Source organism: Ursus americanus, chromosome X (genome assembly GCF_024610735.1).
Source record: "Ursus americanus isolate L20-20 chromosome X, mUrsAme1.1.p, whole genome shotgun sequence".
Lineage (NCBI taxonomy): Eukaryota > Metazoa > Chordata > Mammalia > Carnivora > Ursidae > Ursus > Ursus americanus.
In genome coordinates this window covers 30,477,501-30,496,859 of record NC_142164.1, presented here as the reverse complement: position 1 = coordinate 30,496,859, position 19,359 = coordinate 30,477,501, and the positions used below count along the sequence as shown (strand labels likewise).

General features: G+C 39.2%; 1 protein-coding gene across 2 annotated transcripts in view; it reads left to right on the top strand.

The window, feature by feature from the left end:
* The window catches only part of WDR44 (WD repeat domain 44), an 84,731-nt gene that overhangs the window by 48,068 nt on the left and 17,304 nt on the right, over positions 1-19,359 (top strand). For both annotated transcript variants that reach the window (XM_087859925.1, XM_045804928.2), the window contains exons 9-12: positions 2,520-2,626; positions 3,383-3,534; positions 7,140-7,278; positions 8,520-8,584. In XM_087859925.1, coding sequence (XP_087716051.1) covers positions 2,520-2,626; positions 3,383-3,534; positions 7,140-7,278; positions 8,520-8,584 — 463 coding nt within the window. The remainder of the gene's footprint in view (positions 1-2,519; positions 2,627-3,382; positions 3,535-7,139; positions 7,279-8,519; positions 8,585-19,359) is intronic.

Here is a 19,359-nt window from a genome sequence, read left to right as displayed (position 1 = left end):
TTTGACAGAGAGCAAGAGAGCACAAACAGGGGTAGCAGCAGAGGGAGAGGGAGAAGCAGACTCCCTGCTGAACAGGGAGCCTGATGCAAGGCTCGATCCCAGGATCCCGGGATCATGACCTGAGTCGAAGGCAGACACTTAACCATCTGAGGCACCCAGGCATCCCAAGTTTGCTTTTTAAAAATATATGTAATGAACATTTCTTCATATCATATCAATAGTAAATATATTATAGCCTTTCTATCAGCCAGATATGGGAGTTCAGTGCTACAGATACAATAGTTAAGACAATCATAGTTTCTGCCCTCCTGAAGCTTCCAGTTAAATAGGAGAAACAGATACTAAACATAATTACACAGATCTAGCTACATTTGTAGTAATTGCAATAAAAGAAATATATGGGGTACTATTGGAGTTTAAAACAGGAAAACCTGCTCTAAAGAGTCAAGGAGGGCTTTTTTGAGAAATAACTGTTTGGTCCAAGACCTAAAAGATGAGTAGAAATTAGCCAGGGGAGGAATGTGCCAGGCAGAAATAACATGTGCATTGGCCTGAGGTGACTAAGAGGTTGGTACTTTGGAAGAACTGAGGTTTGCCTCATTTATTTTATTGCATTCCATTGTAAGAATATACTGGCACTTAACTTATCCATTCCTCTGTTGATGAAAGCTCAGGTTATCTCTACTTTTTATGCTTTTTTTTCTACTTTTCATGCTTTGTAAATAATGCTGCAGTGAACATCTTTGTATATATAGATTAGCAACTCTTTCAGATACTACCCTTTAATATCACAAACTCCCCTGAATTGGTAAAAATTTCCTCCTGTAAATTTTGTTTCGGTTTTAAATATCATGTATGTACTGTGCTTTGTTTTTTTATGATCTTAATATATGAAATTTGAGACTGAGATTATTAAAAAAGCAATAAATAAGTCCTATTTATGGAAGCTTGAGATGCATACTTCCATTACATTGTGTTTGGGAATACCTCCTGGTAAAGCTCAGCCTAACTGTATTGCATGCAAATATCCAAACTGAAAGAGAAGAGACAAAAGGCCATCATAGGGTACCAAACATTTTATTCTGTAAGTAAATACCTCTTTATAGTTTCTTTCTTTTTCTTTTTTTTTTTTAAGATTTTATTTTTAAGGGGCGCCTGGGTGGCGCAGTCGTTAAGCATCTGCCTTCGGCTCAGGGCGTGATCCCAGCGTTCTGGGATCGAGCCCCACATCGGGCTCCCTGCTCCGCTAGGAGCCTGCTTCTGCCTCTCACACTCCCCCTGCCTGTTTCCCTCCCTCGCTGGCTGTCTCTCTGTCAAATAAATAAATAAAATATTAAAAAAAAAAAAGATTTTAAGTAGTCTCTACGCTCAATGTGGGGCTCGAACTCAGAACCCCAAGATGAAGAGTCGCATGCTCTTCTGACTGAGCCAGCCAGGCATCCCTAGTTTTTTTATTGGTAAAATGTGTTTTTAAGGATTACTCTTATTTTTTTTTTAAGATTTATTTATGTATTTTAGGGGGAGAAAGAGAGCTTGAGCTCAGATGGGGGGGAGGGGCCAAGGGAAAGGAGGGGAATCTCAAGTAGACTCCCTGCTGAGCTGAGAGCCCAACGTGGGACTCAGTATCATGACCCAAGATCATGACCTAAGCTGAAGTCAAGATTCAGACATTCAACCAGCTGAGCCACCCAGGCTCCCCAAGAATTATCTTTAAAGCAGTCTTCTCAAAGACATTCTCATAGCAGATTAATGGCCCCACCTGAGACCCTCTAAATCATGAGTTGCAGATGGGTCTCAGGTTCATGCACTTTAAATACTCCCCTCCCACCTCTTCCCCACCAATTTATTATTTACCATTGAAAGCCAATGCTTGAGGGGCATCTGGGTGGCTCAGTCAGTTAAGCATTCGGCTCTTGATTTCAGCCCAGGTCATGGTCTCAGCGTTTTGAGATCAAGCCCCTTGTTGGGCTCCTCTCTGGGCAAGGAGTCTGCTTGGGATTCTCTCTCTCCCCCTCTCCCTCTGCCCCCAACCTCTTCTTGAGCTCTCTTTCTGTCTCAAAAAAAGAAAAGAAAACCAATGCTTTAGAGTATATGATATTGTACATTTGTACATCCGGGAGCAGTGTCTGTGTTTTCTTTGTAGCCATATTGACTTGAACGTATTTATTCCATAGAACAAAGGATATAGGAACTCAAAGGCCTACTTTTTATGTTAAGAAGGAGTTATTTCAAAATAATATACTTTACTTGTCACAATTATGAGATTATCAGTGAATTATTGAGCTTTTACAGTTAGTTAATAAATAATTTTGGTTTTGGGGGACACCTGGGTGGCTCAATCAGTTAAGAGTTCATGATCTCAGGATCCTGAGACTGAGCCCTGGATCAGGCTCCTTGCTCAGCAGGGAGTCTGCTTGTCCCTCTCCCAATGCCCTTCCTTCTGCTCGTGTGCTTGATCTCTCTCAAATAGGTAAAATCTTTTAAAAAAAGTAATTTTGGTTTTTTGTATTTTTGGTAAGGACTCAACTAAAGAAGTTCTTAGGAAAATCAGTAAAGAGAGCAAAGCACCTTGCAGAGGAATATGGTGAACGTGCTGTGAATAAAGTTAAAAGTGTTAGAGACGAAGGTAAGTGAAATAGAACATTGCAAATGAATATTTAATTGATTTGTAATCATCCAAATTTAGCCTATAATTTATAAGAAGCATTCTGTTTTACTGAAAGTAAGAAACCTTTGTAGCAAACAGCATCTCAGTAAATCATGTTATTCTAGGTATTACTTAATTTTATGAGTAGGAAGAAAAATAAATTTGTTCATCTTAAACCTGAATTTATACATACTTTGTAACTGTGGCAACCTGGAAGAGATGAGTGTTCATTAATCAGTTGTAAATTAGTTTTGTAAGTTTATTTAGTTTTTATAAATATTTTCAAAATTTGGAAAATTTTCTAAATTTATACAGCTGTTAACTTCCTGTGCCTTTGTTGTAATTGTACTCATTTATTTTATTTAATAAGCACTAATACAGTAGTTATTTTGTGCCAGACACTGTTCTAAGCATTTGGACCTGTATTCGTTCATTTAACCTTCATAAAAATTCTATGAGTTAAGTTCTGTTATTATCTCCATTTTATAGATGAGAAAACCAAGGCACAGAAAGGTCCAGTGCTTTGGCTGTGGTCACACAGACAATAAATGACAGAGCTGGATTTGGACCCAGACAGTCTGGCACCAGATCCCATGCCCTTCACCAATATGCTATTCAGTAATAGATAGTGCTTTTCCATTTAATAAATTTTCTCAGTAAACAGTAGAATCAAAATCTGATCGTAGCTTTATCTGCATTAGCTAGTGATGATTTCTATATTGCTTTTCTATTCAGTGTTTCATACTGATCAAGATGATCCTTCGTCAAGTGATGATGAAGGAATGCCATATACAAGACCAGTCAAATTCAAAGCAGCGCATGGTTTCAAAGGACCTTACGATTTTGATCAGATCAAAGTGGTGCAAGATCTTAGTGGGGAGCATATGGTAAGCAACCTTTATATTTTTCAGGATTGATTCTGTTTTCATTGAGAGAAGTACTTTGGCTTCTATAAAGCGTACCTCTTATGTATATAATTTTGCTAACCTGACTCAAGAAGATTAAGTTAATATTAATAATGATTTAATGCCTAGGTAATGCAGAGTCTATCTCTGGATTATTGTTCAAGAACTGAAAGTTTTTTTAAATTTTTATTTAAATTTTAGTTCATTAACATATAGTGCAATATTGGTTTCAGGAGTAGAATTCATTGATTCATCACTTATATACAGCACCCACTGCTCATCACAGCACATGCCGTCCTTAATACCCATCACTCATCTAGTGCATCCCCCCTCCAGCTTCCTCCGTCAGCCTTCAATTTGTTCTCTGTCGTTAAGAGTCTCTTATGGTTTGGGGCACCTGGGTGGCTCAGTCAGTTGAGCATCTAACTCTTGATTTCGGCTCAGGTCATGATCTCAAGGTTTTGGGATCGAGTCCCTCACTAGGCTTTGTGCTCAGTGGGGAGTCTACTTGAGATTCTCTTTCCCTCTCCCTCAGTGCCTCCCTCCACTCATATGCTCGCTCGTGCTCTCTCTCTCTCATGGATAATTCCTTTAAAAAAAAAAAAAAAAGTCTCTTATGGTTTGTTTCCCTCTCCTCCCCCCCCCCCCCCCCCCCCCCCCCCCCGCCACCAACTTCCCATATGTTCATCTGTTTTGTTTTGTTTTTTAAATTCCACATATGGGAGTGCCTAGGTGGCTCAGTCGGTTAAGTGGCTGCCTTCGGCTCAGGTCATGATCCTAGAGTCCTGGGGTTGGGCCCCGCATCCGGCTCCTTGCTCAGCAGGGAGTCTGCTTCTCCCTCTCCCGGCTCTTGTGCTCACTTGTTCTCTCTCTCTCCATCTCAAATGAAAATAAAATCTTAAAAAAATAAATTCCACATATGAGTGAAGTCATATGGTATTTGTCTTTCTCAGATTGACTTAATTTTGCTTAGCATAATACATTCTAGCTCCATCCATGTCATTGCAAATGGTAAGATATTATTCTTCCTGATTGCTGAGTAGTTTCCCATTAGTGTGTGACATATCACATCTTCATTATCCATTCATCGGTCAATGGACATTTGGGCTTTCTCCATAGTTTGACTATTATTGATAATGCTGCTGTAAACATTGGAGTGCATGTACCCCTTCAAATCTCTATTTTTGTGTCCTTTGGGTAAATATTTAGTAGCACAATTGCTGGATCGTAGGGTAGTTTTATTTTTAGTTCTTTGAAGAACCTCCATACTGTTCTCCAGAGTGGCTCCACCAGTTTGCATTCCCACCAATAGTACAAAAGGGTCCTGTTGTTTCTTGTTTTGTTAATTTTAGCCATTCTGACAGATGTGAGGTGGTATGTCATCATGGTTTTGATTTATATTTCCCTGATGATGAGTGACGTTGAGCATCTTTTCATAGGTCTGTTAGCCATCTGGATATCTTCTTTGGAAAAATGTCTATTTGTATCTTTTGCACATTTCTTAACTGTGTTACTTGTTTTTGGGTGTTAAGTTTGGTAAGTTCTTTATTTTGGATACTAACTCTTTATCAGATATGTTGCTTGCAAATATCAAGAAGTAAAAGTTTTTGTTTTTAAATATTTTATTTTTTTGAGAGAGAGAGAGCATAAGCAGGGGTGGGGCAGAGAGAGAGAGCCAAGCCGACTCTGTGCTGATCGTGAAGCCCCTTGCAGGGCTTGATCCCAGGACCCTGAGATCATGACCTGAGCTGAAGACAGACTTGTAACCAGCTGAGCCACCCAGGTGCCCCTCAAGAAGTGAAAGTTACTGAATAAGTAAACTGTAGGCCCGTATCATTAAGAAAGCTGTGTAAAGGTACCAGACTGTAAAGCAGTTAAATTTGGAAGACATTTAAAACGTTCCCTGAGTATATTTTTAAAAGATTTTATTTATTTATTTGAGAGAGAGAGAGAAAGTGAGTGAGCAGGGGAAGGAGCAGAGTGAGAGGAACAAGCAGACTCCATGCTGGGCACAGAGCCCGATTCGGGGCTTGATCTCATGACCCTAAGATCATGACCTGAACTGAAATCAAGAGTCGGATGCTTAACCAACTGAGCCACCCGGGCGCCCCTCCCTGGGTGTATTTTAAATAATTAACACAAATATTGTAGTAGGTCAGTGTATTTTGTAAAATGGCAGCTAAAACCAGGAGAGAGAGTTACAAGTTTTCTACCAGAGTTAAAATGTACCAAAGTGGGTATAAAGTGCACAAGTGATGTTGCAGTTATGCCTTGAAAATGGTAGGAACACAGGGAAGCTGCTAATAGACTCCTGGACTGGACAAATGATGCTGTGGGTCTTTGATTGGGGGGAATCTATGTATCTATTTATATTTTAAATCCAAAATGTGGCTTAACTGGGAGGAAGCAACGATAAATATATCAGATGGCAGCCAGATTGGAATTTAAACTTGGTGCTTATAATCTCCACGTAAAATATTTGACTTGATTATAGTAACTTCCTTAAGGAACTAATGAACTTCCTTGCACTGTTTTAATTCACGTTCATTATTTCCAGTTTTAAGTAAAGTCTCATTTTGTAGGTTCCCAGTAACAAATTTCTTCATATACTTGAATTTTATGGAAATGAATGCTGTTTCAGTAAATGAGCGGTTACCTCTAACTTGGATAATCTTTATTATTTTTTTTTAAGTTTATTTATTTTAAAGTAATCTCTACACCGAACATAGGGCTTGAACTCACGACCTGGAGACCAAGAGTTGCATGGTCTCCCAACTAAGCAGGCACCTCATAAGTTGGATAATCTTTTTGATCTGCAGATATGTGTTGTAATAGTAGTTATAACAGTATTTGTTGTAGTAGCATTTGGCTTTTCCAACTTAAGGGTTCATGGTTTTAAATCACCCCACCCCCACCTCCCAACACATACTCATACACTTCCCTATTGTTAGCAGTATCTGGGAGTTCTAACAATACTTGTGAAATCTTGTTTCTGGCGAGAAAAACAGGATGAGACCACACGATTCTAACACCTGTAAATGGCCGGTGCCACGAGCGTCACTGCTAACATGGGCCAGTATTTCCCTCTGCCTTGATCAAGGGTATTAGTGGTACCCTGAGGGCTCTGCCTCCTCCGATGTCACTCCCCCTTATGTTCAGCTAGGAGACTGAAATCCTCAAGTAGGATTTATGTTTTTACAATGATTTTTGGCCACCTCGGGACAAGGCTTGGGGCTTGAACTTGTTAGTTTAGATTATGGTAAACTGCTGCTATCTTATCCTACCTTTCTCCTAAAAGTTCTTCATGTTATTGTGGCATCATTGAACTGTTGGCCTTAAGTAGTGTTAGTAATATGAGCATTATCTTAGTATGTATAATTTGGAATAATTCTTTACTTTGGCTTTAAAATGATGTTTCAACTCTTAGGGGTGCCTGGCCCATTCAGTTGGTAGAGCTTGCGACTCTTGATCTCGGGCTCGTAAGTTCGAGCCCTACGTTGGGTGTAGAGATTACTTAAAAATAAAATCTTTAAAAAAATGTTTGAACTTTTAAAGTAATAACTCTGAACCTTCCTTTGTTTTCATAGGGAGCTGTTTGGACCATGAAATTTTCTCACTGTGGCCGATTACTTGCCTCAGCTGGACAAGACAATGTAGTGAGAATATGGGCTTTAAAAAATGCTTTTGACTATTTCAACAATATGCGAATGAAATACAATACTGAAGGTATTTTTGATTTACTTGTGGGCTTTAAAACTCTATAGAGACATCTGGTATTTTTACATTTTAGTTATAATAATGCCCTCTTCTCTGGCAACCATTTGCAGCAACCACTATTTTTAATAATGGCCACAAACCTAAAAGTAGGACAGAAGTCAACACCAAAAAAGCATCTAAATCCCATAGAAAACGCTACCATAGAGCTTTTGACTTTATCCCTTTTGAAATATAGTGCAGAGTTTAATTCATCAACTGTTGAGAACAAAGTCACTTGGTTTCCCCTGACAACCTTTAGTTCTCTCCTGGGTTTAAATGAAATAACCTGATTAATTTAGAAAAGGAATGAGAATAATAATATCCATCCAGTAAGTAAAGAAAAAAGGAGACCCAGCCATGAAAAGGAAGTGTTATTTGTCAGTACATCAGAGGTATATGAAAGAAGGTTAAATGACAAAGAGAAACCTCAGAACATGATGTATTTACACCATGATTACAACTGTGTAAAATATTTCTGTATATTGGTAACTTACCAGGAAAGCAGGTAGACATGATGTAAATAAGAGTTTATGTTTATGGGATTCTTTTGTTGTAATTATTTAACTGCAATAAATTTTCTCCACAAACCCCTCCTTTCAGCTCCCATCCTCACCCTAGCCAACTAAGGCTGAAACCTAGAAGTTAAGGGATGAGAGAAAGAAGAATAAGCAGTCATGGGCTGGAGTATAAAGTATATTTGAAGCACCAGTTTGAGGAACATAGAAATCTGGGGAGATCCACTAAACTGGCAAATGGGGCCCTGTGGGTATTGCTTGCATTATGTTATAATACATAATTGAAGATGATAATGGGTTGGCAAAAAGTTAAACTATGTTTAAAATACTTTTTTTTATTGCCCTGCCTGGAACAGAAAGACTATTTTCAGTGGCCCTTGAGACTTCTACCACCCCAGACCCTTTGTGCCCCTTTATTGTTCATCTTGTTTGTATTCACTATGAATAATGAGGATTTAACAATATTTTATTAAATTGACAATATGGTTATAAAGATTTTTTTTATAAAAATGATAAAAACCATTATTTTGGTGCTCAAAGAGTTAATGCTTCACTTATTTAGAAATGTGTTTTTTCAGCATGTTACATTCTGTGACTATTAATTAGGTGTTCCTGTGTCATTATTTCTGATCGATGTTTTGTGTGTGTGTGTGTACGTACGTACAAGCCGTTTTATAATTATTATTTTGTTTTTAGGGCGTGTGTCCCCGTCACCTTCTCAGGAAAGTCTGAATTCGTCAAAGTCTGATACAGATACAGGGGTATGTTCAGTATTTTATGGTTACTCTTGTTAAGTACTATAATTTGATTTGTTTACCATAAAATAAAATACCTTATCGTCTATCAGAAATTACAGTTACATGAAAGCAGTTAATTAAGATACATTAGAAATAAGAGTTTCTTCTATTAGAATTGGTAAATGAAAAATTGTGATCTTTAAAAGCTGTCGTACAGTGCATGATACTACTCCAGCTCCCAAACTACTAATGCAGACTTAAATAAAACAAAATCCCTTCCCCTCAAATCCATGTTACAATTTAAAAATAAAAACGGATACTGAATAAGGAGTGATGAAGGAAAGGAAAAAAGATATAGAAATATTTTAATTTTTCCATCTTCTTGGTTTAATAAATGCTTTATCACAGTTTCAGGTAGTTTAAAATATCTTAATGATTCTCATTTGGTCGGATAGCTGGAAGGTTAAATATAACCAATTTTACACCTAAAAAGCAAACTGGAGAATCTTACTCTAAGCTGTCGGGTGTGCTTCTTGTGTATTGATCTAGACAAGGGTGATGTAAGCAAAGAACCTAAAATGTCCACCTGCTCAACAGTATTTTCCTGAAATTTCATTGTCTCTATAGTATTTGACACTAATGTTTCCCTACTCTAAACATATTCCTCTCAGCTTTCTATGGTTCTATTTTTCCTTGTTCTCTTCCTATACCCTTGCTGTCTCTTCCTCTTTCTCCTACTTAAATGGTGCTGTTTTTCAGAGTTGTGTCCTTGGCCATCCTTATTTGACATATTCATTTGTTGCCTCCAGTCCTGAGTTGGCTTTACCTTCATAATTCTTGTTTCCTTTGAGAATAGCTTTATGGTTTTTAAATAAGAATAAGGTCTTTTTGAGCATGCTACCCTTTTGATATAACAGTATATATAGAATCTCTCCATCAGTGTATTCACTAAGCACATCGGCTAATAAGTCTAGAACAGAACTCCCTCAACAAATGTTTTTTGAGTGCCTGTTACATGTGCCAGATACTGCTAGATTCTGCAAAGTCAAATGAGACATAGTCTTTGCCTTCAGGCCTTCAGGCCTACTTATGCTGACCGGTGAAATAGATAGATCCACAATTCTAGTATTAGATGGTAATATTCTACAGAAGGGACTACACAAGTATAGACGTTATCCCAACAAATCAGAGCGTGAGGAAAATCTTCCTGGAGGCTTTGTGTGTGAGCCAGGAGTTAACTGTGTGAGAGAAGGAAGGAAGGAGCGCATCAGCACGAACAGCCAGTGCAAAGGCCTGGATGCTGAAACAGCATGGCATGTTAATGGTGCTGCCAGAAGTTCCATGTGGCTGTAGCAAAGCAGGCTTGTGTAATTGTTGGAGGAGAGGTAGGCAGGATTAGGATTTTAAATGGCCGTTTGTGTTAAACTAAGACATTTGGACTTTGTCCTGTAAGCTGCAGGGGAGGCGGGAGGGGGCTTTGAGGGGTTCCAATCAGGAACTTAATTAAAATGTTCAGATTTTTGTTTCAGGAAGAGCATTCTGGTAAATACTGTAAAGGATCGATTAGATGGGGGCTTCCAGGCTAGACACAGGGAGACCACATAAGTGGTTATTAACCCAGGAGAGAAATGGTACTTTGATTATGAAACAGTGGGTCTAAAAACCATAATGATAAGCTGAATTTGAGAGACGTGGAAGAGGTAGGATCTCTGGCACTTACTGACTGAGTAGCTGGGGTGGCAGGTGAATAGCCTAAGACAATCCCCAGCTGTCTGGCTTGAGTAACGGGCTAGGTGTTAATGTTCACTCATGAAAGTATTTTTATTACCTACCCACAACCCTGCTTCTTTCTTTTGAGCCTTTAATGGCATCAGCATCCATAAGTTACTTTTTTAACTTCATCAGAAGATACTCCATTACTTTTTTCCTTACCCACATATCAGATGAGTTATAAATTTCTGTCCACTCTGCCTCACCTACAAATGCCCTTGGAATCTGTCCCCTCATTCTTCCTTGTCACTCACATTATCTAGGCCCTCAACATTCATTGAGATGTTTGCTGTAGCTTCCTAATTGTTTTTTCTGTCTCCGGTTGCTACCGAATTCATTTTCTATACTGCCACCAGCTTTTTTCCAAAATCCAGAGCTGATGCCATTTTGTGGTTTAAAATCTTTCGGTGGCTCCTTGTCACCTACAGAATAAAGGCCCTTCCTGACATTGCCTCATCTTACCCTTAAAAAAAATTTATGATAGTAAATGCAGTTTTTTTTTTTTTTGAAAATTTTATGTATTTGAGAGTGAGAAAGAGAGAGAGACACAGAGAGCACAATCGGGAGTTGGGGCAGAGGGAGAGGGAGAAGCAGACTTCCTGCTGAGCAGGGAGCCTGATGTGGGGCTCAATCCCAGGACCCTGGGATCATGACCTAAGCTGAAGTCAGATGCTTAGTCGACTGAGCCACCCGGGAGTCCCTTCATCTTACCTTTTTAACTCAGTTCTAATTGCCTGATGCCTATGCATCCTACTCACCATGCTGGAATAGGTCTGTACCCTAACCATTCTTACTTTCGTGCCTTTGTGCTGTTTGCTTTGCCCTCAGTGCCCTCCCTGTCCCGTTTTCTCACTGGGCACAGCCCTATTCATCCTTCAAGATTCAGTTCAAAAAGAAAAAAAGATTCAGTTCAACTATCTTCTCTTAATATTTTCCCTGAATCAGGCAGGCAAAATTGTTCCTCATTTGTGTTCCGACAGGACATTATAGGTATTTTGACACTGATATTACTTACCATGTCTTCTTTGGCAATTTGTCTCACTAGCTGGACTCTGGGCTGATTTAAGGCAAAAAACTGCACTTCACAGATTTTAGTGTCCTTGAAACCTAACCCCGTGCCTGACTGTGGTGGGACTGAATCAGTGTTGAATTTCTGCTTCTGTGCCTTTGTTCCTACCCTCCTTATCTGGATGCCTGTAATCTCCCTTCTTTCTATTCAGAGCTTGCCCATTCTTCAAGGCCCACTTCCTTCATAAAGCCTTCACTGACTAATGTAGCGGTAAAAATTTTAACAACTTTGCTCTGGGGAAAGGGTTTGCTTTTATTAGTTTAATTCACCATAAAGCTTCCAGGCATTGATTATTATTAAAAACAGGAACTATTTGTACCATCTTGTATTCTTATTTCAACAGTCCTACTAATAGATTGTTTTATATATTTTTTAAAGATTTTATTTATTATTTGTTTTAGAGAGCACGAGTCGGGTGGGGGAGGAGCAGAGGGACAGGGAGAGAGAGAATACTAAGCCAACTCCAAGCTGAGCTCAGAGCCCAGTGCAGGCCTCAATCCCAGGATCCCGCGATTGTGACCTGAGGTGAAATCAAGAGTTGGAAGTTCAACTGACTAAGCCATCCAGGCACCCCCCTACTCTGACAGATTCTTAACTACGTCTATCCACCCCACCTCATCCCCCAAAAAACCTAAGTAACTCCCAATCTTGTTTGAATACAGGCCTTTTATTTTTTTGAAGATTGATTTGTTTGAGAGAGCGAATGTGCGAATATGTGGGGTGGGGAGGGGCAGAGGGAGAGGGAGAAAGAAACTCAAGCAGACTGCATGCTGAGCACGAGCCTGACGCAGGGCTCCATCTCACGACGCTGAGACCATGACCTGAGCCAAAACCAAGAGTCAGATGCTCAACCAACTGTATCACCCAGGCGCCCCAAATACAGGCCTTTTAGAGCATAGCAGTTTTTTGACACAAAAAGTAGTGACCCCCCTGGAGTACCGAGCTTTTTTCCTGTAGTAGAGTACCATTTATATCTGTTGTTTTCAAGAATAGATTGGTATTTCTTTCCTTTTGTCATTTTGATTTGGGATGGTTAGAAGAGGCCTCTATTTCACATACCTTTGAATTATGGTATCTGGTATTGTCTTTGAACTAGTGCTAGCTATAGTGACGGGCAGTATACACAGTGTAGTGTATTCATTTATTTTCCTGATGTGTGTGTTCTTTTTTTCTTTTCTCATGATAATGATACAGTTATCTCTTTTGAACTCCATCCTCACTCTTGTTTGCACTCATGTAAAATAGAGTACCTAAAAGTAGCTGTAGTACAGTTGGGCATATAGATTGACACACCAAAGATCCCTCACTTATTCATTGGTCATGCCAAGCCTAGAATTCTGCCTGCTATGCTCTCCATTCCTTTTGATTTCCAAAAGTAGCTCAGTAAATGTATGGAAGAAAGGAAGAGGGCATGCCTAGTTTGCTCCATTATGGTAGAGATTTGTAAAATTTCCACTTGAAACTAGAAGTTGTAACTATGCTGTTAACCTTGGAATTGGTGCTTTTCTTGGGTTAAATCTGTGTTTGGTGTGCTTGATTAGTGGAACATCAGTATGGGTGTTACAGCATTTAACTGCTGCTTTCAATTTTGAGAGAAGATTGTAGGGAGGGAAAAATTTTGCTCTACTGTCTTAGGTTCTACAGCCAGGAGTTTGCAGCTGGGATCCATGAATAACCTGACAAAAGACAGATTCACAGGAGAAACAGTTTACTATATATATATATGTATACGGAGGCCTTCATAGGAAAATACTGAATACCTAAAGAAGCAGTTAGACCATGGGGCTTATATATGATTTTAACAAAGAGTGGTAAGTTTGTGAAGAAGTGACATGGAAAAAAAGGGGGCGGTGGGCTTTAGGGGCAATAAATTGTGACCAGGTAAAAATATTGGGGGAAACTAATGGAGGATAAGGATTACTTAGTACTATCTCCAGAGGTAAGATTTATCTTCGCCGTCCGGGCAAGGAAGAGGTAAAGGGGAGACACCTTCACAAAGAGAATTTCATGCTCTGCTTTCAGGTAGAAGCAGGGAGGGCAGAGACTTTTTCTTGTGTCTGTTTCTTCTCAGTTGCCTTCAGCTCAAACTAATCTTTATGCAAAGGGAATATTTTGGGGTCATACAGTCTGATCCCCTTCAAGATTGTTAGAATCTAAAAGTTGGATGAAAGGAGTTAACTATAAGGGGGTGAGAGGTAATTTTTGTGAAATTGTACATGTACAGCATTTTATTTAAAAAATATGCATCAAGGGGCACCTGGGTAGCTCAGTTGGTTAAGCGTCCATCTGTTGGCTTCAGCTCAGATCGTGATCTCAGGGTCGTGAGATCAAGCCCTGCATCAGGCTTTGTGCTAAGCAGGGAATCTGCTTGAGATTCTCTCTTTCCCTGTCCCTCTCCCCTCCCCCCACCCTGCATGCATGCACACATGTGTTTTCTCTCTCTCAAATAAATAAAACTTTAAATAAATAAACAAACAAACAAACAAAGTGCATTCAGGGATGCCTGGGTGGCTCAGTCAGTTAAGTGTCCAACTCTTGGTTTTAGTTCAGGTTATGATCTCATGGGTGGTGAGATCAGGCTCAGTGCTCAGAGGGGAGTCTGCTTGAAGAGTCTCTCCCTCTGCCCCTCCCCTCATGCATGTGTGCACTCTCTTTCTCTCTCTCTGTCTCTAAAATAAATAAATCTTTAAAAAATATGCATTGATTTAGATTTGGGTCAGTCAACAATTACTAACATTTCTACCATGTGTTAGGCCCTGAAAATGTAGAGGTGCAATGGACAGTTCATGTCAAGGAGCTCTGCATGGGGAAAAGCAGACATCAATGATGAAAATACATGTCCAAAGCAGAATTAAGTATCATTTTCCCTAGATAAGTCTTCCTTTGATAGTGTACTTGATGCCAGTTAGTTAACACCCATACCATATCCTGAGTTAGAAACTATGATCGCTTTTTACTCTTCTCTCCCTTCAACGTTTGCTTACCAAATCCCATGCACTTGATCTCAGAAATGTCTTTGGAATTCGACCATTCCTTTCATTTCCTCTGCTGTATCTTACTTTGGACCGTGATAGCTATTCTTCCAGATTCCAGTCTTTCATCTTCATTGCTGACAGAATTACTTTCCTATAAAACACATCTGATTGTGTTCCTTTCCTGTTTAAGCACTGTTTTTGGTTCTCTTTTTTTCCTGTAGATATTTGTTTTTTTAAGATTTTATTTATTTATTTGAGAGAGAGAGCACAAGCAGGGGGAGCAGCAGGCAGAGGGAGAGGGAGAAGCAGACTCCCGTCAGAGCAGGGAGCCCGATGCAGAACTTGATGCCAGGAACCTGGGATCATGACCTGAGCTGAAGGCAGATGCTTAACTGACTGAGCCACCCAGGCGCCCTTCCTATAGATTTAGTCCAAATTCCTTAGCATGGCTCAGTCTTGCAGAGATCTCATTGTTATTTTTCACGCTTCCCTTTCACAAACCTTATATTCTGAGCCACTCAGTTGTTCATTGTTACCCCAACAAAAATGTCATACCCTTGTTGATTGCATGTATTTACATATACTGTTCTGCTTTGCCTGGCCAATTGGCTTAAGACCCAAGTCTCGTTGCTAAAGCATTTCTTGCTTCACCCAGTGCATAATTATTCGTATGCTCGCTCGCTGCCCCCACGGTATTTTGCTCCTATTTCTGCTGAAGGCACTTAGTATACTACATCATTTTATGTAACAAAGCTAACATTTTATGAGCCCTTACTCTGTGCCATGTACTCTGCTTAAGTACAATTTATATCCTAACTCGTTTCACCTCACAGTAGGTAGCCCTGGTACTGTTGTGAGGTACTGTTAAGAGCTCTGTTTTACACGGGCCGCCTCCGTGGCTCAGTCATTAAGCGTCTGCCTTCGGCTTAGGTCATGATCCCAGCGTCCTGGGATCGAGCCCCGCATCAGGCTCCTTGCTCAGCGAGAAGCCCGCTTCTCTCTCTCCCTCTCCCCCTGCTTGTGTTCCCTCTCTCGCTGTCTCTCTCTCTGTCAAATAAATAAATAAAATCTTTAAAAAAAAAAGAGAGCCCTGTTTTACAGATGAAGAAGGGCTAGGGATGTTAAACAACTCGCCAGTTTCTCACAGTTGGTAGACACGGCGTCAGAATTAGAACCCAACTCTGATCTGTCTTTGGAAAAACTTACGCTGTTAATCATTATGCTCCACTAGTTGGCATTGTAAGGTCTAGCACTATGTCTTCATTTAGTCCACAAATATTTATTGGGTGCCTACTATGTATTAATCACTGTTCTAGGAAATGAATGATATATAGTAGTGAACAAAACGACAAAAATATCTGTTGTTATGAAGCTTAAGTTATCATGGTGGGAGACAGAGAAGCAAAGTAAGTAGCTTTGTAATATATTAGAAGATGATAAGTTTCATGGATAAAAATAAAGCAGTTAAAGTGGGGTAACAGGGAGTAAAGGTGGATAAGCAAAGCTTTACCCAGAGGTTGTCATTTGAGCAGAATCTGAAAGAAGTGAGGGAGTGATCATATGGCTGTCTGAAGGAGACATGCATTCCACACAGAAGGAATGGCAAGTGAGTTCTGGTGTGTTCAAAAAATGGTATTATGGGGGGAATGGGTGAAGTAGGTGGTGGGGATTAAGGAGTGCACTTGTGATGATTACCGGGTGATATATGGAATTGTTGAATCCTTATATTGTGTATCTGAAACCTAACACTGTATGTTAACTAACTGGAATTAAAATAAAAACTTAAAAAGCCAAAAAAAAAAAAAAAGAAGAGAGAGAGAGAGAGATTGCATTGAGGCCTGGGTAGACAAGTGCTGGTGAGCAAGGGAAAGAGTAGAAAGTGAAGTCACAGGGGCACTTGGGTGGCTTAGTTGGTTAAGCCTCCCACTCTTGATTGTGGTTCAGGTCATGTTCTCAGGGTCGTGAGATCAAGCCGCATGTCAGGCTCCGCACTCAGTGCAGAGTTTACTTTGTTTATCTTTCTCCCTCTCCCTCTGACCCCCCTCTTTCTCTTTAAAAAAAAAAAAAGGGACTGAAGTCACAGAGGTGTGGATGGGGCAAACAATGTGTAAGTCATTACAAGGACTTGGGCTTTTACTCTGAGAGAGATAGAAGCCAGTGGAGAGTCTGACATATCTGACATAATCTGACATATTTTAAAAGGTTCATTCTGGCTTTTAAATGCTGAGACTAGATAATTAGAAACGAAGAAATGTCTTATTTTGTTATCTCAAGTAACTAACGCAGTTTCTGGTATATAGTCAGTGCTGATAAATATCAAAAGGTTTACAAGTTTTCATAGCAGTCCAACTTTAAAGTGACATTTTTGGGTATCCAGGGTATTTGAATATGGATGAGATATTAGATGATACAAATGGTATTTTTTAGGTGTGATAATAGCATAGTAGTTATATTTAAAAATGGGCTTATTAGTTAGAAATGCATAAAGAATATTCATCGAACTTTACATCAAAACCCAGGGATGTACTGTATGGTGACACATAATATAATAAAAGATATTATTACAATTAAAAAAAAGAATATTTACTGGTAAAATCAGTGGTGTTTAGATCTTGCTTTAAGTGCTCCAGCAAAAATAAGCAAATATGTAAAAGTGGGGGGATTGATAAAACAAGATGAGTAAAATACTGTTAACCATTAAAAGCAGGTGGTGGATGTATGGGGTTCGTTCTACTATTTATTACATTATTCTACTTATGTGTATATTTGAAATGGCCATAATAAAGTTGTATATATGTTTATATAGAGACATAAATATATATTTATATAAAGCTATAACTAGATGTAGATATCTGTTTATAGAAATGTGTATATATATAGATAAAATACATAACATTTTACTTGGTGATTTTACCTTTAATAATTCTACCTTTAAAAATCTATAGAAATACTCAGATAGGGGCACCTGGCTGGCTCAGTCAGTAGAGCAAGGGACACTTGACCTCAGGATCCTGAGTTGAAGCCCCACCTTAGGTGTAGAGCTTACTTTAAAAAGAAAAAGGAGGGGTGCCTGGGTGCCTCGGTTAAGTGGCTGCCTTTAACTCAGGTGATGATCACAGGGTCCTGGGATCCAGCCTGGGGTCAGGCTCCCTGCTCAGCAGGGAGTCTGCTTCTCCCTCTGCCTCTGCCCGCCCCCACCTCGTGCTCGCGAGCACACACGCCTGCTCTCTCACGTGCGCGCGCTCTCTCTCTCTCAAATAAATAAAATCTTTCAGGAAAAAAAGAAAACGAAATAATCAGGCTCAAGGATGTAAGTAAAAGGATTTTCATCTTAGTATTCTAACAATAGCTAAAATTTAAACAACTAAAATTTTTAACAGTTGGAAAATAAAAACTGTGGTATAATTCTTGAAGTAGAATACTATATAGTCCTTAGATTGTTTTCAAAGACTATTTAATGACATTCAAAATATTCAAAATAAAATGTGAAATGAGAAAAGCAGGATGAAAAATTGAATACAGTATTATCCCAGTTTTGACTAAAAATATCTAAATATTTATAAATTAAAATTTCAAAGAAATACACTAAATTTGGGGCACCTGGCTGGCTCAGTCGGTAGAACATGTGACTCTTGGTATCAGGGTTGTGAGTTCAAGCCCCTCATTGGGTGTAGAGATTACTAAAAAAATAAAATCTTTGGGAAAGAAAAGAAATATACTAAATTATTAGTAGTAGTCATCTCTAGGTGGTAGGATTTTAGGTCATTTTTTTTACTCTTTATACTTCTCTGTACTTCTACAATTTTCGTTATTTTTCTTTTAAGATTTTTACTTATTTGACAGAGGGAAAGATTGAGAGAGAGGGAGAGCACAAGCAGGGGGTGCGGCAGGCAGAGGGAGAGGGAGAAGCAGGCTCCCTGCTGCTGGACTCAATTCCAGGACCCTAGGATCATGACCTGAGCTGAAGGCAGATGCTTAACCAGCTGAGCCACCCGGGCCCCCCCAAAACTTTATTTAGTAAACATACCTGCTTTTATTAAAACAAATAACAGAAGATACTGTCAAAGTCTCAAGTTTAAAACCTTTTAACCATAATACCTTTTATATTAGGATAAATAATAAAATAGACATAAAGATTCATGTTCCAGGATGTTCGTTGAATTGCTATTTAGCAAAAAAATTGGAAATGTCTAAATGACCAGCCAGTTGGAGAATGATTAAATTATGGCACATTGATATGGAGCTAGTAAATGTTTTCAGAGAGCGAATTACTGAAAATGCTCATGGTATACTAGAAAGGAAGATACTGAATGGTGTGTGATTTAAATTAATGTTTTTTTAAAAAGTGAAAGATGAAGGCAGTCATGATGTTAGCAGATTGTTGTTTTAACTTTAGTTTTTCTACTTCCTGTGCTTTCTGAATTATCTACACTGGCCATGTATTTATAATCAAAAAGATGTATTTAAGTATTTTGAAACAAAATATGGAGTACAAGGAGAAGAATGTGGATGTTTGAGGAGAAAAATAAGATCTGGAATCACTGCTGGAGGAATGATGCTGAGGACTTAATGAAATGTAAATGATTATTAAACAAAAGGTTGAATTTTGTGCCATAGGTCAAGCCTGTTTAGTTTTATGTGTTCCAGCTGTGCTCACTAGGCTGGCGGCACACGTAGAGGCCGGAGCCCTAGTCCTCTCGGATTTGGAGCGCTTGGCAAAAGGTCAGGCCATCGTTGTAGCTGCTCTGCCTCCACAGTGGATATGAAGATGTTTTTCTCACTGTGAAGTTCTAGGCAGATAGTAGTGGTAGTTCTTATCTGTCCCATGGCCTCCACCTAGTCTGAGCCCTCCTTATTCTTATTTATACTTACTGACTGCTCCTCCTGCCTCCACTCTTTCTCCCTACCATCTTTTACCTTCCTTTCTCTTTCTAAAGCACCAGTCACATCGTGTTGTTCTTTCTTTTCAGAAGCCTGTGCTGGCT